The 22,386-nt window shown below is 58.7% G+C and overlaps 1 protein-coding gene across 2 annotated transcripts in view; it reads right to left on the bottom strand.

Moving 5' to 3' along the window:
* EML2 (EMAP like 2) overlaps positions 1-22,386 on the bottom strand; it is a 41,580-nt gene that overhangs the window by 11,970 nt on the left and 7,224 nt on the right. The window contains exons 2-12 of one of the 2 annotated variants that reach the window (XM_075070680.1): positions 19,410-19,592; positions 18,355-18,487; positions 16,195-16,308; positions 10,235-10,263; positions 9,850-9,979; positions 8,929-9,078; positions 8,371-8,440; positions 7,972-8,082; positions 7,176-7,271; positions 6,954-7,088; positions 370-469 (exon numbers count right to left, since the gene is read on the bottom strand). In XM_075070680.1, the coding sequence (XP_074926781.1) occupies positions 370-469; positions 6,954-7,088; positions 7,176-7,271; positions 7,972-8,082; positions 8,371-8,440; positions 8,929-9,078; positions 9,850-9,979; positions 10,235-10,263; positions 16,195-16,308; positions 18,355-18,487; positions 19,410-19,592 (1,251 nt within the window). Of the gene's footprint in view, positions 1-369; positions 470-6,953; positions 7,089-7,175; positions 7,272-7,971; positions 8,083-8,370; positions 8,441-8,928; positions 9,079-9,849; positions 9,980-10,234; positions 10,264-11,483; positions 11,566-16,194; positions 16,309-18,354; positions 18,488-19,409; positions 19,593-22,386 lie in introns of those variants that run through there. The other variant, XM_075070679.1, reaches the window with a different exon arrangement.

Here is a 22,386-nt window from a genome sequence, read left to right as displayed (position 1 = left end):
GCAGTTTGGGGTGGGCTGGGAAAATGGAGGGGGGCCCAGGCAGGGCTCTGGCCTCCCTGCCCCCTCCGCCTCCCCCAAGATGGACCTAACTGAGGGGGCTCCTGTTGTCTGTACCTGCAAGACCTGTTTTGGACTCTGTTCCTGTCGTTTAAATAAGCCACCTGTTTTACTGGCTGGCTGAGAGTCACGGTGAATCGCAGAAAGCCAGGGGTGCAGGGCCTTGTCTCCCCCACACTCTGTGACACCCCAACCCCCCCTCCAAATCCAGATGCTCTTTTTGGTAGCTCCTCCCACCTGGAATTCTCCCTCCTCCAGCCAGTCCTCTCCCCTGGACAGCTCCCACTGCCCCCCACCCCTCCAAGCACTGACCTTTGCCCCAGATGTAGAGGTTGCCCCCGGAGTCCCCGGTGACCACGTCCCCATTCTCGGTGAAGGCCACGCACAGCACGTACTTGGGCTTCTCGTGTTTCTGGGGGAGGAGGAAAATGCAGGTGACCCACCTGTAACTGGCCTCTGCAGGCTCAGGACCGAGTCGGAACTGACCGGCAACGGGTGGGGCCCTCTGCCAAACCCAGCCCTGATGCACAACGTCTTGTCTAGTGAGAACTATACCCCACGGAGCAGCCTGGCCAAGCTCAATAAAGGGCCTGTGCTGCCGGTGTAGCTGTCACTCTAAGCAGCGAGCTCGGGGAGGAGCGGGAGCGGAGCGCCAAGCTGCCCGAGAACACTCATAGACTTTAAAGTCAGAAAGGACAACTATGATCATCTAGTCTGACCTGCTGCACAATGCAGGCCACAGAATCTCACCCACCCACTCCTGTAACAAACCCCTAACCTATGTCTGAGTTACTGAAGTCCCCAAATTCTGGTTTGAAGAGCTCAAGCTGCAGAGAATCCTCCAGCAAGTGACCTGTGCCCAAGCTGCAGAGGAAGGCGAAAAACCTCCAGGGTCTCTACCAACCTGCCCTGGAGAAAAATTCCTTCCCGACCCCAAATTTGGCGATGAGTTAAACCCTGAGCATGTGGGCAAGACTCACCAGCCAGCACCCAGGAAAGAATTCTCTGTAGTAACTCAGATCCCGCCCCATCTAACATCCCATCACAGACCACTGGGCATAATTACCTGCTGATAATCAAAGATCAATTGCCAAATTAATTGCCAAAAGTACGCTATCCTATCATACCAAAGCCCAACCCTTCTAGCTAGGAAACAGCCTGACCCTTCAAAGCACCTGTCATAAACATACAGCTAAGGGTAGCATAAAATACCTTCCTTTACCTGTAAAGGATTAAGAAGCTCAAGTAACCTGGCTGGCACCTGACCAAAAGGACTAACGAGGGGAGAAGATACTTTCAAATCTGTGGGGGAAGGTTTTTGTTTTGTGCTTTCTGGGTGTGTTCTCGAGGAACCAGGGCAGGGAAAATACATCTCCCAAAGCCGTACCTGAACTAAAGGCCTCTAAGATTACAAATTGTAAGTAACAGGAAGGAAATGTGTTAGATTGTCTTCGGTTTTAACTTGTGCATTTCCCCTGTGCTAAGAGGGAGGTTTATCCCTGTTTTTGTAACTTTTAAGTTTTGCCTAGAGGGGAAATCCTCTGTGTTTTGTATCTTTTTGTAATCCTGTAAAGTTATCTTCCATCTTGATTTTAGAAGTGATTATCTTTTTTTAAATAAACTTCTTTTAAGAACCTGATTGTTTTTTAGTGTCCTAAAGGCCCGGGGGGGTTGATCTGTGCTCACTTTGTAACCAATTGGTTAGGATATTATTCTCAAGCCTCCCCAGGAAAGGGGGTGTAGGGGCTTGGGGGAATATTTTGGGGGAGGTAGGGCTCCAAGTGGCCCTCCCTGAATCTTTGTTTAAATCACTTGGTGGTGGCAGCCATACTCATCCAAGGACAAGGAAGGATTTGTGCCTTGGGGAAGTTTTTAACCTAAGCTGGTAGAAATAAGCTTAGGGGGTCTTTCATGCAGGTCCCCACATCTGTACCCCAGAGTTCAGAGTGGGGAGGGAACCCTGACAGCACCCATATATGAAATGACTTGAATTGTACCTAGAGAATACGAAGAGCGCTCTTTCCACATCCACAGAGCGTGATCTAAAACCCCCTTCACTGGTACCAGGTCTAGGAGAAAACCCAGGTAAGGTTACACTTTGATTAACCCAGAAATCCGAAGCTGCCTTCAGAAGGGATGTAGGATATGGCCTAAGAACTTCTTTGTCTGGGGAGTGCACCATCAACGCATGCAGAACAAGGAGTAATGGTCTCAAGTTGCAGTGGGGGAGGGTTAGATTGGATATTAGGAAAAAATTTTCACTAGGAGGGTGGTGAAGCACTGGAATGGGTTCCCTAGGGAGGTGGTGGAATCTCCATCTTTAGAGGTTTTTAAGGCCCAGCTTGACAAAGCCCTGGCTGGGATGATTTAGTTGGTGTTGGTCCTGCTTTGAGCAGGAGGTTGGACTAGATGACCTCCTGAGGTCTCTTCCTACCCTAATCTTCTATGATTCTGTGCAGCTCACTGATTCTCCTGGTGGAAGCGATTGCTCGTAGAAAGGCTGTCTTGGCAGAAAGATGAAACAGGGAACAACCGTAACAGCTCACATGGGGGAGACGTGAACCGAGTTAATACCCAATTCAGCTTCCACATAGGGACAGGAGGATAAAGATTCAATAAACCTTCTACAACGCCCCTCATCAGCTTGTGTGAGAACGTGGATCTACCTTGAAGAGGAATATGGACGGATGCAAAAACTGCTAGATGTACTTTCACAGGAGAAAGATAAAAGAGGGAGTCTAAGCGCAACAGGTATTCTAAGATCAACTGAACATGTACTGAAACTGGGTCCGCATTTCTATTAGCTGCTTGTGTAACGAATCTTTCCCATTTAAAGTCATAACTTCTCCTAGTAGTGGGTTTTCCAGCACTAATGAGAATTCACTGGCCGTCAATGGAATGTAACTTTTCTAGGTCCCTCAAATTCCTATTGCCCTGGCTGTTAGATGTCCGATTTGAGATCTAGAGATAGGACTCTTCTCTCCTGCTGTCAGAGCAGGTCCGCTGAGAACTGCAGCGTTGTGTATTTGCTGTTGGCTAAGGGGAGTAGCTCGGGGTACCGCTGTTGTCCCCATCACGCTGCAGCAATCAAAATCATCCAGGCAGAATCCTGTGTCCTTCTCTCTAGAACTTTGGGAACTGGGGGGGAGATGCAGACACAAGACCTTTCCCCCAATCTAAGAGGAACCAATTTGCCAATGATTGTCTGTCCAGACCCACTCTTGAGCAAAAACAGGGTCATTTCTTATTGAGTCTGGTGGCAAAGAGAGCAATGTCCAGAAATTTCCAATCATTGAAGATACACCAAAATACTGAATCCTTTAGAGATCAGAGTACTTAGAGAGGTGCTGGTCTCTTGTGGGAAGGATCCTGAAAAGGCACGGGATGCATAAGGAAGGCTGCAGGGAGGAAGTGATTTGAACAGGATGGTGTAACCTCCCCTCGCTGTATCTAATGCCATCTGTCCGAGGTGACAGCTGTCCATGTGTTGTCAAAATTGGACCGATGGCCTCCAAAATCATAGGTGGGACCTTCCGACTTTGCTTCGAAGCTCTCGACTAGCACGTCAAACCTGTGTCCTGTTGCTCAATAGGGAAGATGTGACTGAGGAAATCTTTGTTCTCAAAAGGGGTTTGCTGGGTTTCATTCTGTCTTGGTTCTGAAAAGACATTCGCTGTTGACAGTAAGACTGTCTCCTCTGATTCAGGCAAGAGGAAGATGGTGAGATATGTTGCCTGAGATACATGCACTTGAGTGTAAACATTCTCCTTCTATAAGGAGGTAGAAGTTCTTATCCTCCTGTGCATCAAGTCTCAGTCTTGCCACTGTCTTATCTGTTTTTGCACCAAATATGCCATCCCCTGCAAAAGGTAAGTCCTCTATTTTATATCTAATGGGACAGAAGATGAACGTAACCAAGGATGTCTTTATAGAGCTACTGCAGATGTCACCAAAGTGGAAGTGGTATCGGAGACATGAAACGATCATGCCCTAAGAGCATCTTTGGCCTCGTTTTGGCCCTCATTAATAGGGGCTGATGTTAATTTCCTCTGCCACTCTGGTAAATGTTCAGTAGACATCTGCTCCCATAACTGAAACTGACGCCAAACCATCACGGCTTGGTAGCTAACTATGTGCATGTTTAAGGATGCAGGAAGAAAATTATTTTTCGCCCAGCATCTCCAATTTCCCCCCGTCTTTATCCATGGAGGTGGAAAGTTGAAAACCTCAATCTAGATGTTCAAGAGCTGCTGCTATAACCAAAGAGTCGGGCTGAGGGTGCACATGCAAACAAGAAAATCCCTCATGGGGGATAGGACATAATTTGTCGGCCTTTTCAGAAACCGGTTGGCATGAAGATGGTCTGGGCCAAAGAGAGTTTGCCAGTTGCCAGAGCCCTTCTACTATATGCAAGGAGGCTGCAGCCTTGGCAGTAGATGTGGGACTCAGTTTCCCTGGGTGTTACTGGTTTAGCTAGGTGAGAGTTTAGAGAGGGAGTTTGTTGTTACAGAGGGCTGACAAACGGCCTGGAGAATGGATACCCCAGGGACTAGTGACCTGCTGACCAGCTCCAGCCGGTTCTGGTCAATGGAAGGACAATGGGCTGCGAAGAGAGGACCCCAATGACCTGACAAGCTGGTTCCAGCCAAAGGGGAAACAAAGGATGGATGAGAGGAGAGGCTGGGAGGAGCGGAGGCCCAGGCGGTCTGTTTACCTGGGACCGAAGACAAAGGCTGTTGCAGGAGATGATATAGGATGCTCGGCTGGAAGGAGGGGGCTTCTGGACTGGGAACAGAGAGAGAAGCTGGAGCCCATGGGGATGGAGACAGACCCAGCTGGACTGGGCTGAGGGTTGCTAGGCCCCAGAGCCCTGAGAATTTCCTGTGCTGGTTCAGTCATTCAATAAATCCTTCTGTTTTACACTGGCTGAGAGTCACTGCAGGCAGAGAACAGGGTGGCGTGGAGGCCCTGGGGGTCCAGAGTGTGTGGACTCCCAGAGGGGCCCACGGCAGAGACAGGAATGCTGAGGGCTGTTCCAGGAGGCAGCGGAGCCCAGGGCTTAACCCCTGAGAGTGGGCCCCCAAGAAATGCTGTCACACTGAAGGGGGTTCCTCTCATACGGAGCTGAGAGAGCCCAGGCCTGTGAGTCCATGACAAATGTTCTGTGACTCTGATCCGAACGGCCTAGATCCACAGACTGCTTTCCGGCACCGGAGAGTCTGGCCTTCTAGTCTGGTAAGGGGAGAGAGAGGAGATGGTCAGTGCGGTCAGGCCTTCCAAGGAGGCACAGGCCAGTCCTGCCAACTTGCCCAGTATCACACACGGGCAATCCAGTATTACCTCATGCATGAAAACTTTGCTTGGGGAAAGACCGTCTGTTCGGCATAGGCATGCAACCTTGTTCCCCGTCTGACAGCTGATCCAATCCTGACGCCGATAGTGTTGGTGAGTGCTGCGATGTAGGGATCCTAACCACAGAACGGTGGAGGAAAGGTCTCTCCTGGCAGCCCAGGAAGGATTCAAGGCAGTGGCGGTAATAACCCTGGAGACCTCTCTCTCGACACCTTTCCTCTCGGTCTTTTGCCCGGCAGGAAATACAATCCGATTGGATCTGAAGAGGGGTGAGGAGCCAGATGAGTTTAAGCCATAACCTTTATCGTTGGCTTTGTCCAACCAGATTTGAAAATCTCTCCTGAGTCTTCAAACTTCGAATTTGTGAAATGTGAGTGATCCAAGGAGCTGCTGGAGACAGGCTGCAGACTGGCTTCTCTCTTCAGGGGAACGGAGGGAGATGTTCCGGAGACGCTCCGAGGATCCATCAGTCACTTGTCCAGATCCGGGCCAGTGAGGAATGTACCGAGGTTAAAGCCAGATTTGAGGATGTGAAAGTAGAATGAATTAGATTGTAAAAGCAGAATGGATTAAAGAAATACTCTATGTTCCTTTAAGCAGGAACGAGGAATGCTGAGATAAATTTGTCAGGAAGAGACACATTAAGGTATGGAACAGTGAGTCCACTTAAGCTAATGGTGGGACATTACCGGGAGAGCCATAAGAGTTAATAAGGTGTGTGTGTCTAGCCCCAGGTAAACTTATCACTTCTGTTCCCTCTGTTATCTTGTTAAGTTCGGCCCTTTTTATCTGTATAAATAAAGCAGTTTAAGCCTTGCATGGCACTCACACACTATCTGGTGTATTAGCAGAGCGCTTTGCTAATAAAACAGAGCGGTCTGACAAATTGTGAGTCCTGAGTCTAACTTTGAGAAGGATAAGCTAGGACAACAGCCTGGCACCGGAGCCAAGCTCCTGTTTCTGATCCGGAAGGTTTCTTGGGCCGGACATGGTCAGAGCCAGTCTCCTATTCTTAGCCTCAGATCCCTTAGAGCTATTGAGTCCCAACGTGTTAGTGACCGAGGCCTCTTGTAAACGCAAGGGCCTGCCGTGTGTTCTGCCTCCTGCTCCTGGCACGAGGCGCGAATGTGCTGCACACCTGACAGCCTGCCGGGAAACGATTTTTAAGTCAGAATTCCAGGCGCCAGGCGTGGGCATTAGAAGATGGGAAGACCAAAGGGGCACGATAAACGTTTCTTAAACACTGCTTCTTCGCAGGGACCTGCCTCACCCGGCTCGGGGCAAACACCCCCCGGCCTGGGACCAGGGACCTGCCCCCCAGGCCAGGCCCCCCAAGTCCCCATTATCAGGAAGTTGATGCCCCCCCCCCCCCAAAACCCATTACTAGGACACAGGACTCAGTAACCCCGACCTCCAACCTTGAGGACACAGAAACTGAACCCCCTCACCTCTCACCAGGGTAAAGGCCTTGCAACTCCCTCTGGCACAGCCCCAGTGGTCCCCCCAATTCCCAGCCCCGTCTCAGCTCCCCTAGACCCCTTCACCTCGAAGATGCCCTGCCGTTTGCTCAGGCTGCCCCTGTCCAGGCTCCAGAAGTAGATGTGCGACTTCCCGCAGGTGATGAGCAGCGTTGGCTCCATGGGGTGGAAGGTGGCAGCCAGGACCGACTCGTTTGAGCACTGGAGGGGAGAGGGAGCTTGAGGGGGGGCAGGTGCTGGGGGAGAGGGGGAACGTGGGAGGAGATCTCAGAGGGGGTGTGTGGTTACCTTGACGTCAGCGATTTTCTGCTCCTTCTGCCAGTCCCACACTGAAAGCACGTGCTCATTGGACTCATCGACGGCACACAGCATCCCCCCGCCGTTCTGCGGAGAGGTGGGGGGCTCAGATGGGGGTCAGCCCCCACTGTACAGATGCCCCCTGCCTGCTGACCCCTCCCACTGTGCCCATAGCCCCCCCATGCCCTGAGACCTCTGACCCCTTCAGCGCTGCCCCCACCCCACTCATCCGCTCTCCCCCCATTCTCCTGTCCCAGCCACTCCCAGCCCTCAAACCCAGTCCCCTTCCTGCTGGGGGCGGGGGGTGGGGGGTGGGAGTGCAGTTGGATCATTGGCTCCCTTTTCAAGGGGGGAAGGGCTGGCTCAGTGGGGCAGGGGAATCCCCCCTCTAGTGCAAGGCAGATGCCCCTTGTGTCCCCCCAGGACGCTGCAACCAGGAGAGACACCCAGCTGAGCGCCAGCTCCCCCCCACCAGGACTGAGAGACAGAAAGGAGCCCCCAATTCCTTGCACCCCAGAACCCCCTACCCAACAGACTCCTCCTGCACCCCCAGAACCCCTAGCCTCATGCATCCTCTGCAGCGCAATGCAGTCCCTTGCAACCCCAGAGAGGGGCAGAGGGAAAGGGACAGCCCGATGGGGCAGGCCATGGGGAGGGGTCTGCAAGGGAGGGGGGAGTGGTGAAGGGGCCAAAGGGAAGGGTCGGGGGAGGTGAGAGGGCACAGCTGAGGTGATGGGGCAGTGTAGGGCCAGGTCACCGACAAAGGGGGCAGGGCCAGGTCACTTACAGACTTTGAGAATCCCACACAGCTCACAGCTCGGTCGAAGGCCCCCAGGCCCAGCACGTGCAGCGTGTTCAGGCTGACCGAGTCCCAGACCCGCACGTGGGGTGGCAGTGGCTGCAGAGGAAGCCGGGGTGGGGGAGACCATCAGCCTGGCCCAGCCCCCGCACTGTTCACTGGGAGTGGGATCAAATCCCCCTAGCAGCTGCTGGGCCTGGGGAGACACCCCCTGGGAGACCCCTCCCCAACAGCCCAGATAGCCTGGGGTCTCCCCCTTTGCTATTGCCACCTCCATGACCCCACACCCAGGGACTGGCATTTTCCTAGCACGTAACCTCCCCCACCCCCCCAATAGGCATCTGCCCTGTCCCCACTGCAGACCCACGGTGCCCCCCCCCTCCTCACCTTGCCATCTTTGGATGCCCCAGCCACCTGCCCGGTTGCTATGGTTACCATGTCGGGGTGCAAAGCCAGGCTAGGAGAGAGAGGAGCAAGTTCAGGCCCCACAAGTGACACGAACTGCTGGGTCTCAGCTCTCCATGGGCGCTGGGGCAGCTCTCCCTCCCCTGCCATCCAACCCACTTTGGGGCAAGACGAATGGGGGTGGGGGGCAGAGACTGAAGTTCTGTCCTCCCCTTCCTCTTCATTTGCTATCCCTAACGCCCTGGGGGGGCTGCTTGGGGGTGGGGGTGGGACACAGGGCCTTTCCCCTCTAAGGGGCGCTGGCTCCCATCCAGCTGTTGGGCAGGGGACAGGTTGAGGAGGGGACACGGGGCCTTTCCCCTCTAGGGGGCGCTGGCTGCCATCCAGATGCTGGGCAGGGGACATGGGGCCTTTCCCCTCTAGGGGGCGCTGGCTCTGATCTAGGACGGAGCTACCTGTGACACCCCCCACCCCCCAGCACATCCACCCACCGGGGCACTGGGGCTCTCCAAGGAATGCCTCGCTGTGGGGCCCCCTCACCACTTGATGTCGTCGTTGTGGCCCAGGTAGTGGCGCTGGCGCTGCTCCTCCACGCTGTACAGCACGGCCACGGCTGCCACGAAATAGACGATCTCCCCTGTGGGCAGCAGGAAGAGGTTGGCCCGGCAGTCGCGGCCCCGGTACCCATAGCTGGGGCTACGTGTCAAGGAAAAGTAGGCAAAACGGCTCCCCATCCCCTCTGCCCACCCTGCACCTTCAGGATCTTCGGTCTGCAGCCAATAACCCTGCAGCCCCCTCAACTCCACGAGAGGCAGAAACTGAGGCACCAAGTGATGCCCCTTCCCAGTCACCCAGGAACCTGACTCCCAGCCGCCCTGCTCTAACCACTAGCCCCCACTCCTCTCCCAGAGCCAGGGATAGAACCAGGAGTGCTGGTTCCCATCCCCCCCCAGCTGTAACCACTAGCCCCCACTCTCCTCCCAGAGCCAGGGATAGAACCAGGAGTGCTGACTCCCCCCACAGTTCTAATCACTAGACCCCCACTCCCTGCCTGAGCTGGGATAGAACCAGGAGTGCTGGCTCCCATCCTCCCAGCTCTAACCACTAGCCCCCACTCCCCTCCCAGAGCCAGGGATAGAACCCAGGAGTCCTGGCTCCCAGTCCAGTGCCAGTTGTTACGCTGTGTTTGCCGCCCAGGGCTATCCTGCAAGCATCACAAAGCGCGTGGCCCCAGTTCTACTGGCGTAACCGGTCAGATGTTTCTGTGCAAACAGGCCTCCAGGGATCAAAAAAGTTTTGCTTCCAAAAATTTCATTTCAAACTTGTGATTGTTTCTCCCTCCCGCCCCTGTGGGGCCAGCCATGGGCCTAATCCGCCCATCTGTAGCGGGGGGGGGCACCGCCAGGGGCTCTGGCTGCCAGCCCCCCAAGCCGCGGGCCAGGGCTCGCGAGCGGTGGATACACCCAGTCCAGCTTCAGTTTCTTGGGCGGCAGCTCCAGCTTGGTGTCCAGGTTGTAGGTGGTGACGAGGGCATCGGGGATGTACATGAGGATGGGACGGCCCCGCAGGAACATCTTCACGTAGCCATCCTCTGCGGAAGGACAGGGCTTGTTGGGGGGCAGGGAGAGAGCCACTGCCCCTGCCCCCCCTGCCCTGAGCTCAGCTCTACCCGCCTCCCACACCCTGCAGCCAGACCCTGCACACCGCTCCCCCGCAGCCCACACAATCCAGGGCACAATCTCCTCCCCCACACCTGTTCATCAGGGGTCTCCCCATCTTGCCCTCTCCCAGCTGCCCCATAACTCTCCCCCGCCTCCCCCTGCCCAGCCACGGGGCACCCACTCACCAGCACTGAAGGTGGCCTCCTTGGGTTTGCTGCAGGTGAGAACCAGAGATATTACATCCAGGGACCCCGACTGGCACCCCATCACACCACCCCCTCCCCCCACCAGTAGGGCACAGCGTCCTCACTCCCACCCCGGCTTGGGCCATGTCCCCTGCACTCGGAGCCAGCAGAGCTGGGGATCAGGACCCCCCAAAACACCCATGGCCATCTCTCTCAGGCCTCTGGTGGCCAATGCAAGAGTGTGTGGGGCCCCCCCTTACTATGGGGCTCAGCTAGCCTGTCCCAGAGATCCCCACTCATGTCACAGACATGCCCACCCCCCCTGTGGCCAGGATGGAAACTCCCAGCAGAAAAGGGGTTAAGGCTCCCAGCACAGGGCGGCTCAGGCTCCCTGCCCATCTGCCGCAGCTTTTATCTCCACTACTGCATGGGGCGCAACAGTATGGCGCTGCCAGCAGGCCCCACTGCGCCAGCCTGCCCCTCCCCCAGACACTCCCACAACTCTTCCCCCACTGTGCCAGCCTGCCCCTCCCCCAGCCAGTCCCACAGCTGTTCCCTACTGCACTAGCCTGCCCCTTCCCCCTTCTCCAGCCAGCCCCACAACTCTTCCTTCACTGCACCAGCCTGCCCCTCCCCGCTTCCCCTCTTCCCCAGCAGCCAGCCCCACAACCCTTCCCCCACTGCGCCAGATAGCCAGCCCCTCCCCTCCCCCGGCACCTTCCAGCCTCACTGCCCCTCCACAGCCCTATCCCCATTATACTAGCCTGTGTCACTGCCCTTCTTCTGCCCCACCAGCCTGCCTCCAAGATCTTGACTGTGCCAGCCAGCCCCATAGCCCCTCCCCCGCTGCACATCATCAACTCCCCTCCTGCACCAGCCTGCCCCAAGACCCCTCCCCCACCCACCAGTCTATCCCATCAGCCTGTCCCCCCACTGATCCCCAGCGCACCAACCTGCCCTTCCCTGATGACCCAGCTTGGCCTGCTCTCTCAGCCAGGACCCCCCTCCCCACCTGCACCACTCCCGACCCTGGCAGTCTCTGGAAAGGCGCATTGGGGCCAGACCCCGCTGCACCCCGATGGGTGGGGGGCAGAGCCTGAGCTCCAACGATGGAGGGATGTGGCTCCCTACAGGCTGCAGGGGCACCCCGGGGGGGGGCAGTGACCCCGCCCGGGGCAGGGAAAGGGAGGGCCCGGGGGCCCATCAAGGAAGCGCGGGCAGGTGGGTGGTGAGGTGGTCGGGGGGTTACCTGGGGCTGCCCCGGCCCCTGTCTGCTGCCCTTCGCATGGCTCCGCTGCGCTGAGTGGTGCCCGGGCCTGCGGCGAGCTGGGCCAGGCGCTTCCGGCGGAGCCGAGTCCGGCTCCGACCCTTCTGGGAAGACCTGCAGGACCCCCGGTTGCGGGCCCCCTTCCGGGCCCGGCTGCAGCGAACGGACCCCCCGGCACCAGTCCCGGGTCCCCGAGTCCCCCAGCAGCCGGGTCCGAGTCTCCCCCTTAGCGCCAGCGGGACCCCGAATCCCCCAGCATCGAGTCCCCCCAACGCCGGGACCGCGAGTTCCACGCAGCCGGGGTCCCCCTCGAGCCGGGACCGAGTACCGCCCCACCAGCCGGGCCCCCGAGTCCTCTCCTACGCCGGGGCCCCGATTTCCACAGCAGCCGGGTCCCCGAGTCCCTCTCTAGTCGCCCGGGACCACGAATCCCCCAGACATCGATCCCACCCAGCGCCGGGACCCCGAGTCCCAAGCAAGCCGGCCCCCCCGGCCCGAGACCCCAAGTCCCCCCACACGCCCGGTCTCCGCTACAACGCCAGGACCCCGAGTCTCCCCGAGCACCTGGATTCCCGCCGGGCTTAGACCCCCATTCCCTCCACGCCCGAGTCCCCCCTGGGCCGGGACCCCGACTCCCCCAGCACCGGACCCCAAGTCCCCCACGCCGGTCCCCCCAGCGCCGGAAAGCCCCGAGTCCCCGCCAGCACCCGGGTCCCCCCACAGCGCCGGACCCCAAGGTCCCCCCAGACACCCAGGCGCAACCCCAAAGTCCCCCAAAACCTTGGGTCTCCCCCAAGCACCTGAGCTCCCGGGTCCCCCAAGCACCCGTCCCCGCCACAGTGCCAGGACCCTGACACCTCCCCGGCATGGACCCGCAACTCCCCCCAGTACCTGACTCCGCCTAGCGCTTGGACCCTGAGCCCCCTAATGCCCATTGCCCCAGCACCAGGGACCCCGAGTCCCGCTGGTGTACATCCCCCAGGATCCTCCCCGCCCAGCCCCTCAGCCCAGGCCTCCCATTTCCCTCAAGCCCACCCCCTGGGTCCCCCCAGCAGCCCATCATCCCACTTCCCACTCTACCCCCTGGGTCCCTCCCGCCAGTAGCCATGGACCCTGACGCCAATCCCCCATCCCCAGCCCCCAGAGTCCCCAGTCACCCCCAACACCTGGACTCTGAGTCACCCCCAGTGCCCGGACTCTGAGTTCCTCCCCAGGACATCTGGATCCGGCAGCCACCCTAGCACCCGGGGCCTCCCAGGCCCCCGAGTCCACCCCCGCAGGCACCCGGGACTGCATCCCCTGTACTCCCAGCCTCCAGTCCCCCCTCCCTGCCCCTGGGTCACTCCCAGGCACCCAGACCCCAATCCTCCCCAGTGCCTGAAACCCTGAGTTCATGCCAGCGCCCAGAGTCCATTATTACCCCCAGTCCCTGACCAATCTCAGCCCCTCAGCACCCTGAACCCAATTCGCTCCGCATTCAGCCTTCAAGTCCCCCCGCCAGCCACGGGTCCGCTCCAGCATCCGGCCTCCCAGTCCCCCGCGGCCAGCTCACACGTGTCTCCCTCCAGCGTCCGGCTCCCAGGTCCCCCCGCCAGCACACGTGTCCCTCCAGCGTGCCGGCCTCCCAGTCCCCCCGCCAGCACGTGTCCTCCAGGTCCGGCCTGCCCCCATCCCCCGCCAGCACCACATGTCCCTCCAGCATTCCGGCGCCCTTCCAGTCTCCTCGCCAGCACATTGGTCCCTCCAGCATCCAGCCTCCCAGTCCCCCCGCCAGCACATGGGTCCCTCCAGCGTCCACCCTTCCAGTCTCCTCGCCAGCACATTGGTCCCTCCAGCATCCAGCCTCCCAGTCCCCCCGCCAGCACACGGGTCCCTCCAGCGTCCACCCTTCCAGTCTCCTCGCCAGCACATTGGTCCCTCCAGCATCCAGCCTCCCATTCCTCCCTACCCCCTGGTTCCTCCCACTGCCCAGACCCCTGCACCCCCAGCACCCCTGGACTCCAAGTCACCCCCAGCCCTCCAGTGCCTGGCCCCTCACAACCGCAGTGCCCCAGAACCTGGTCCCTGAGTCACCACCAGTGCCCAGACCCTGACTCACCACCAGTCCTGGACCCCCACACCTGGACTCTTAGTCACCCCCAATGCAAGGCCCCCCCCACATCAAGTCACCCCCAGCCTCCAGTGCCAGCCCTCCAGTGCTGGACCCCCACATCCTGAATCACCCCCAGTTTTCAGACCCTCTGCTTCCTGTGTCACCCCAGCCCCCCCAGAGCCTGATCCCCACACTCCAGATCACCCCCAATTCCAGCCCCCCAATGCTGGCCTTAGTCACCCCCAGTGCTAACTCTCTAGTGCCAGGGATTCTGCTCTGCAAGGAATCCCAACCCCCTCCCAAACATGCACCCAGTCCCTCCCCTAGTGCTGGCCCGCCCACACTGCCAGTCAGCCCCAGAGCACCCCTACTTCTTTGGACACTCCTAGCAGCAACCCCTCAGTGCTGGGCCCCACCTCCCCGTCCCTCCTGTAGTGCCAGGTCCCCAGGCCCCCAGCCACTCAGTGTCAGGCCCCCCACACCCGTGAGTCACCCCCAGGCCCTCGGACATCCCTAGGGCCAACTCTTCAGTGTCAAGTCTTCCTGGCTCACCCTCAGGCGCCTATCCCTGAATCACCCCTCCCAGAAACCCACCAATGCCAGGTCCCCAGCACCTTCAGATATCCCTTCTAGACACCTCCAGTGCTGGACCATCCCAACCCCCAGGGCCCCCAGCTCCCCGCAGCCTTATGTCACCTAAGGGCTGGGCCCCCAACACACTGAGCACCCTTAGGCCCCTCCCAACCCCTGCAGAGGGCCCCTGGCACCACGCCTCCAACTCCCCCAGAGTCACACTGGGGCCCGAACCCCAATGCACCCCAGCATCCTGACCCTCCCCAGAGCCACCTCACTCCTGAGCTCCCCCAGCCTGGTGCTGGGGCCAGTACCCCACCTGCACAGTATGCCCTGAACCTGCCCCCCAACATGAACACCACAGCCAACCTGGCACTGGGTCCCAGCCTCCCCCAAGACGGCCCCAGCTCTGGGGGCTTCACAGAGTCCCAGGAGTGATTTCTCTCAACCCGTCTGACTGGGTTGCCCCAGGACCCATCCCTCTGAGCCTAGTCCACCCCAGTATCCCCAAGTTAAGGCAGGGCCTGGCTTCCAACCCCAATTCCACCCTGCAGCCTGGCTCCGAGCCACAGGCCTGGCCTCGGGCTCTCCCTCTCTGACTGCTCACAGCCCTGCTGACTGGCCTGGGTGCCACTGGGTGACTGGCTGACTGCCCGCCCTGTGCTGGAGCCTGTCCCAGTGCAGCCTGGCCTGCCCAATGCACCATCCCAGCCCCACCAGGGGGCTCTGGGAGACAGGTCCCAGGGGTGCTGCCGGCCCGACTGAACCACGCCCTTGCCGCTGAACCCCTTCAAGGGCCAGGCTAGTGCCTCTGGGGGCCCTGTAGCAAAAGGGGGGGGCCTGTCCCCAAAGGGTCTCCCTGGGCATCAGGGATAGTGCAGCGCGGCTTGGCATCCTCTAGTGGCTGCAATCCGTGTCTGGCCGCTCTAGGGCCCAATGCTGTAGCTCCGGCGCAGGGCCTCGAGCTGTCAGATCCTGAGGTCACAGGTTTGGTCCCCACCGCATGGTCCAGCAGCGCTGGCAGTTCCTTGGGCGCAGCGCCATGGCACAGCCTAGGTCCTAGCGCGGCGAGGAGGAAGCCCAGCTGGCACTGCCGCTGATAGCAAGGAGGATGCAGGGTTCAGAGCCTGGCAGAGAGGGGTGCAGCCGGGGGCAGGGGTGCAGGAGGAAGGGTGGGGTCTGAGACACGTACCCTTCGCGCTGCCCGCTGCAGGAGCTGCTGGACGAGGTGGTGCGGCTCCTCTGCTCTCTGAAACAGTCGCGTCTGAGCGCGGCCGGCCGCTCCAGGGAGGGGCACCTGTGCCCGCTGCAGGAGAGAGAGCATCAGCCAGCCGGAAGGGGGCCAGCCAGGGGGTGGGGGGCAGGCAGCCAGACAGCAGGGGGCACAGGACATGAGCGTGCAAGAGGCACAGTCGGGGGAGTGAGTGGAAGAGAAAGTGTGAGGGGTGGGCTGAGTACCGGGATGGGGCCGGAGCCCCGTGTTATTGCTGGGGGGCTGCACAGAGGGTCAAGCTGGGCATTTAATTTCCCAGTGCAGCACTTCTCCATTACATCTGTGAAGGCGCCACCCCATCTGCGTGTGACCAGGTAGCAGAGTCTATGGTGAGACCCACCTAGGGTGATCAGATGTCCCGATTTTATAGGGACAGTCCCAATTTTTGGATCTTTTTCTTATATAGGCTCCTATTACCCACCACCCATGTCCCGATTTTTCACATTTGCTGTCTGGTCACCCTAGACCCGCCCCCACCCCCAGGAGCGACCGGCCACGGTGGAGGAGCAGTGGGTGCAGTGGGAGAGCAGGCGGCACAAGGCAGGACGTGAGCCCAAAGCTNCCGCATGGTCCAGCAGCGCTGGCAGTTCCTTGGGCGCAGCGCCATGGCACAGCCTAGGTCCTAGCGCGGCGAGGAGGAAGCCCAGCTGGCACTGCCGCTGATAGCAAGGAGGATGCAGGGTTCAGAGCCTGGCAGAGAGGGGTGCAGCCGGGGGCAGGGGTGCAGGAGGAAGGGTGGGGTCTGAGACACGTACCCTTCGCGCTGCCCGCTGCAGGAGCTGCTGGACGAGGTGGTGCGGCTCCTCTGCTCTCTGAAACAGTCGCGTCTGAGCGCGGCCGGCCGCTCCAGGGAGGGGCACCTGTGCCCGCTGCAGGAGAGAGAGCATCAGCCAGCCGGAAGGGGGCCAGCCAGGGGGTGGGGGGCAGGCAGCCAGACAGCAGGGGGCACAGGACATGAGCGTGCAAGAGGCACAGTCGGGGGAGTGAGTGGAAGAGAAAGTGTGAGGGGTGGGCTGAGTACCGGGATGGGGCCGGAGCCCCGTGTTATTGCTGGGGGGCTGCACAGAGGGTCAAGCTGGGCATTTAATTTCCCAGTGCAGCACTTCTCCATTACATCTGTGAAGGCGCCACCCCATCTGCGTGTGACCAGGTAGCAGAGTCTATGGTGAGACCCACCTAGGGTGATCAGATGTCCCGATTTTATAGGGACAGTCCCAATTTTTGGATCTTTTTCTTATATAGGCTCCTATTACCCACCACCCATGTCCCGATTTTTCACATTTGCTGTCTGGTCACCCTAGACCCGCCCCCACCCCCAGGAGCGACCGGCCACGGTGGAGGAGCAGTGGGTGCAGTGGGAGAGCAGGCGGCACAAGGCAGGACGTGAGCCCAAAGCTGCTGGCCCCGGGGGGGTGGGACAGAAGCCATGCCACAGAGACGGGGGGCCTGGGCACGTCAGCGCTGACAGACGGAGACACCCCTCCCCCCATCTACACACCACCCCGGAGCCCACACAGCAACCTGCCCCCCCCCCCAACATGGGCCGGACATATGGACACACAGACGTCCCCAGACACACAGTGCAGAGATACAGACCCTCCAAAGCTGCTACAGCCCCCCAGGCACTGTACATACACAGACAACCCCCTACCCTAGTGCCCCCTGTGCCCGCCTAGGTCCCAGCTATACCCCAGCGTCCGACACGTGCACCCCCGCTCGGCAACCCCCAAACGCTGCCCTTTGTGAGTGGAGAGCCCCCAAGCAGCCGGCTGGTGCCAGGTGGCATTAACCCCTGGAGTACCGGGCACTGGGTAGCAGGGTGGGGAAGCCGGTGAAACCTAATTTCCCTCCCTCCTGGGGCTGGGGCTGAGAGCACGTGAAGGGGCAGCCTGGCTGGAAATGCAGGCCCAGTCAGGATCACACAGGATCTGCCCTCCACTCCCAGGAATTCGCATGATGGCTGTGCTGGGAGAGAGCAGCAGGAGCAGGCAAAGCCAGGAGCAGCTGTTGTGTGGACGATTTGGGGCCCAATCCTGCCCCCACCAACTTGGGGGGGTGGCGCTGCTCACCTCCATGGGAGCAGGATAGGATGCCAGCTGGGGGTTGTCACCCCCTTCTTGCTGCAGCACTGCCTGGGCATCTGGAGCTGCTCAGTCGGTTCTAGGCCCATTAGCGGCTGGCCCAGCCCTGCTGCTGCCGCCGCTCCCAGGGGAGCAATGCAGGATGGTTCTGGAGAGACGGGGAGATCTTCCCCCCACAGCCGTTGGGCGCTCCCAGTGTCTGAGCCCTTATCTGCCCAGCCAACCCCCCAGTACCTATACTGCAACCCCTAGCCCGCTCACCGGGCCACCCTGCAGCCCCCAGCCCCTCCCGCTGGACCACACTGCAGCCCCCAGCCCCCTCCACTGGGCCACGCTGCAACCCCCTCCCCTGACCACTGGGCCATGCTGCAGCCCCCCCAGCCCCACCCACTGGGCCGTGCTGCAGCCCCCTACCCTTGACCTCTAGGCCATGCTGCAGCTCCTAGCCCCATCCGCTGGGCCACGCTGCAGCCCCCCCAGCCCCACTCACTGCACCACGCTGCAGCCCCTAGCCCCACCCACTGGGCCATGCTGCAGCCCCCTAGTCCCGCCCACTGGGTCACACGACAGCCTCTAAACCCTACCCCATGTTGTCGCACAGCCCTGTAGCTCCGCAGCCCCTAGCCCTGCCCCGCAGGCCGTACTGCTACCCCTAGCCCCCATCTCTGGGGATGTACTACAGCCCCCCCTTCCCCAGCGCCCTGATGCAGAAGGTTGCTTGCCGCCTAGTGTCCCAAGGGGCTTCCCAGTCCAGGATGGGAGCATGGCCTCTGCCCCAGCAGCCATCTCAGCCCCCCACCCTCCAGCACAGGGTGGGCTGGGCCCAGCGCCTACCTCCTCGCGGCACCGTGGGCCGGCTCTCTCTTGGGGGACGATGGGGAGGTGGAGTAGCCCCCGGATCTCTTCTGCGGCAGGATCCCGTTGCTGAGGATGGGTTTGGAGGGCAGCCCCTTGAGCAGCTGGCACACTGCGGGGGTGGGGAGACAGAGCAGGGAGGGGAGTGTCGCTGCTCAGAGCCTCAGCCCCCACCAGCCCCCCGACTGCTGGGGAGCTCTTCCCGCAGCCTCCCTTGTTCCCAATGGGGGGTGGGTGGGAAGGGATCCCCAGGGCTTCTGCCCCGGGCTCCCTGGGGGACTGGCCCCTCCCTGCTGGCTCAGCCTCACAGGCTGTGATGGGAAACACTTGGCTGGGCTCACCCGACAGCCCTCCCCTGCGCCCGGCATGGCCTCAGCCCCAGGGTGCTGGGTGTGGGGTGCGAGGGCAGCACGGGGAGGCCTTACCTCCTTCTACAGCAGGAGGGGTCCAGGCTGGGACCTTGGGAGCAGGGGCTACCCCCAGCTGTGGGGCTGTCAGAGCCGCCCCCTGGTCTGGCTGTGGATCTCAGAGGTGTGAGTGAGGGCATGCACCTTTGTCCAGGCCCCAGGGGCCTCCAAGGGGTTCAGCCCTTCCCCTCACTCCTCAAGGTGGGGCTCGACCCCTCCCTCCGGGTGCCAGGGTAACCACTCAGCCCTCCTGGCTCTGCCCTAGCTTCAAGGACGGCTCCTTTCAGAGCTGCTGATGGGGAAGGGGGCTGCTGCATAGGTGGCAGGGTAGGCCCTGGGGCTGCAGTGCTGTGTGGGCAGGCGGCTCGCCTGACCTGGCCTGACCCAGCCCCCTAGGGGCTCTAAGTCTGAGCTGAGCATGTGGGGCAGCTGAGCCGGTGCAGGGGCTGCCAGATGTTCCCCACAGCAGGGATAGCTTCAAATGGGGACGAGGGTGCTGATCCCGCTCGGATCAGGCTCAGTGAAGCAGGTGACTGGATCCAAGGGAAGCGAGAGGGGCTCTCTGGAAAGAGAGCACCCAGGGTATGGGCTGAGCAGCCCAGAGGGAGGAGCTCTGCAGCCCGGTACCTTTTGTGGGGACTTTCCTCTGCAGGCTGAGTCCGTTCTCTTCACAGGCACTCAGGCGCCGCAGCACGTCGGCCAGCGCCGCCTTCAGCACCTGGATCTCATCTTCCTGCAGCTGCAGCCGCTGCTCCAGGTACGAGATGCGGTCGTCCACCTCCATCCCGCTGGTGCCTGACAGGTTATCATCTGGCGGGGCAAGCAGAGGGACTGATGAGCTGCTGCCCTGGGATCTGGGCCCCTACTCCCCCCAACAGAAATGCCCCCTTGGGATCTCCACCCACAGCATAATGTCATAATTAATGCCCTGGAAGCGGGGGTGGGGGGAGGAGCTCAGACTCCCAGCTGATGTGAGAGTGCGAGGAGTTGCCCAGAGGTGGGAACATTCGTATCTGTACCCCAGCCTGTGGCACGGGCCTGGTAAAACATGACGCAGGCTGGACACAAGGGAGCCCTGTGGCCCGGGGAGGGGCACTGAGCTGCCAGCCGGCAGCCTGGGGTCTCTGATGCCAACTCCTCATATTCTGTAATTGTCATGTGCACCCCACACTTGGCAGCTCTGGGGACCTGTTGGAAAGGAGCGTGTAGGGGGGTGCAGCACCCCAACCTGGCCCCGGGGAGACCCCAGCTGAGATGGGCGAATCTGTCTTGATCGGCAAACACAGCCTGCCTGTGAAGGGGGTGAACCCCAGCGGGGGAGGGGGAGGCATGGAAGGGGGGACTGGAGGGCAGAGGTTGGGAGGGGAAATTGAGGCTGAATGAGATGGATCCAGTGGGGGAATTGTCCCCCAGCCCTGAGGAGGGAAGGGCTAGAGCTGGGGGAACTGACAACCAGAGAGGGCAGAGTCCTGGGGATTGGGCTGGAGGGGCTGATCCTGTCCCCGGGGATGGAGGGGGCGATTCTGCCCCAGGGGGATGGAGGGGGCAATCCTGCCTGGCCCCATGGGGATGGGGGGGGGGTGATTCTGCCCCAGGGAATGGAGGGGGCAATCCTGCCCTGGGTGGTGATGGAGGGGGCAATTCTGCTCCAGGGGGAGCGGAGGGAATGTTTGTGCCCTGGGTGATGCAGGGGATGATCCTGCTCCAGGGGAGGGGAGGGGGTGCTCCTGCCCTGGGAGATGCAGGGGATGATCCTGCCCCAGGGGCAGTGGAGGGGCGCTCCTGCCCGGGCCTGTGAGGTGGCGGTGGTGGAAGGGGTGAACCAGTCTGAGGTGAACAAGATGAAATTCAATACAGACAAGTGCCAAGCACTTTGCTTAGGAAGGAAAAATCCAACACCCAAGTACGAAGTGGGGCCTGGCGGCTAGATGGCAGAGCTGCTGGACAGGATCCGGGTTCTAGTGGATCGCAAAGTAAATATGAACCAACAATGGGATGCAGCTGCAGAAAGGATCAATCTCATTCTGGGATTGCAGGAATGCAGTAAGACCCGGGAGGTACAGGCAGTCCTCAACTTTACGACGTTCAAGTTATGATGAACGGCACTTACGATGCTTCTACATTGACACCCTGATTCGACTTACAACTACAGGTTTTGAGTTTACGACACTCGGTCCCGCAATGGAGTAGATTGCAGTTCCAAGTTCCAATGTTCCAACTCATAGAATCATAGAAGATCAGGGTTGGAAGAGACCTCAGGCGGTGTCTAGTCCAACCCCCTGCTCAAAGTAGGACCAGCAGCAGGTAAATCATCCCAGCCAGGGCTTTGTCAAGACAGGCCTTAAACACCTCTAAGGAAGGAGATTCCACCACCTCCTTTGTAACCCATTCCAGTGCTTCACCCCCCTCCTAGTGAAATAGTGTTTCCTAATATCCAGCCTAGACCTCCCCCACTGCAACTTGAGACCATTGCTCCTTGTTCTGTCATCTGCCACCACTGAGAACAGCTGAGCTCCATCCTCTTTGGAACCTGCCTTCAGGTAGTTGAAGGCTGCTATCAAATCCTATAGGGAGACTGTTATTTTTTACCAGTTTATATTATTTCCATTAGTTATTTTTGAGCTTATCTTTGGTATAGTTTGCCACTTAATTCTACATCTGATTTCTCTTGTGTTTTGTTTTTCTTATTTAGCTTTTTGTTTCTAGATACTCCTTTTCTGTGCTGTTTGTTTGATTTATCTTTTACTTTATTATTTTTTTTTAGTTTTTGGGTATTTGTTCTTGCATTGCTCTATACTCATTTGTTGTTCAGTCTAATTTTCTTGCCGTTTTATTTATCTTTGTTTTTTTCGTATTTTTTTTTATAACTAGGTTCTTTTTAACTTTGTACTGGTTTTAGTTTCAGGCTGTTTTCTCTTCGTTTTCATTTATGTTTATGGTTTTTTATTTCTTTTAACTATGTTAGTTTATCGTCCTTCTTCAGGTTGTAAACTTCCCTTTTTTGTTTCTTGTTAATTTTTCGACTTTGCGTAATGTGTGACAGTGTTCAGTCTCATCTTCTTTTCTGTTTTTTTGCAGTAGAGTACTTCTTGCTTCGTCACTTTGTTGTCATCTGTGGTTTCTGACTACAACTATATTTGTATTGATCTTTGTATTGACGGGATTTGTTATGTTGCAGGCTTTTCACGTTCTTTTATAGCTTAGTATGGCTAAAGGCTTTTATTGCGTTTATACGGTTGGGATTTTCATTTTTTCACTTTCTTTTTTTTTCAATAATGTATGTTTGGGAGGAGCGCGGGTGGGGGATGCGCGGGGATGATTTCGTGAATGGGGCTCGATTACTGTTAAATGCAGTTCTCATTTTTAGTCCTGTTTTTTTTTCGATTCTATTAATTCTTATAAATTTGGTTATACTATTTGACCGATATATATGTGTGAAGACCTGTGCTTGTTTTTGAAGATTTTATTGTTGATCGCTTAGGAGATACTATCCTGGCCTTTTCTTTGGATTTTACTTAGTTTTTTTGGCATCTTTTTTGGTAATTCTCTTAGTAAATCCTGTGTGTATTCGTGTTGCTTATTTTGCGATGTTGTATCCTTATTC

Source organism: Chelonoidis abingdonii, chromosome 11 (genome assembly GCF_003597395.2).
Source record: "Chelonoidis abingdonii isolate Lonesome George chromosome 11, CheloAbing_2.0, whole genome shotgun sequence".
NCBI classification, from domain to species: domain Eukaryota; kingdom Metazoa; phylum Chordata; order Testudines; family Testudinidae; genus Chelonoidis; species Chelonoidis abingdonii.
This window is presented reverse-complemented; position numbering and strand designations above follow the sequence as displayed.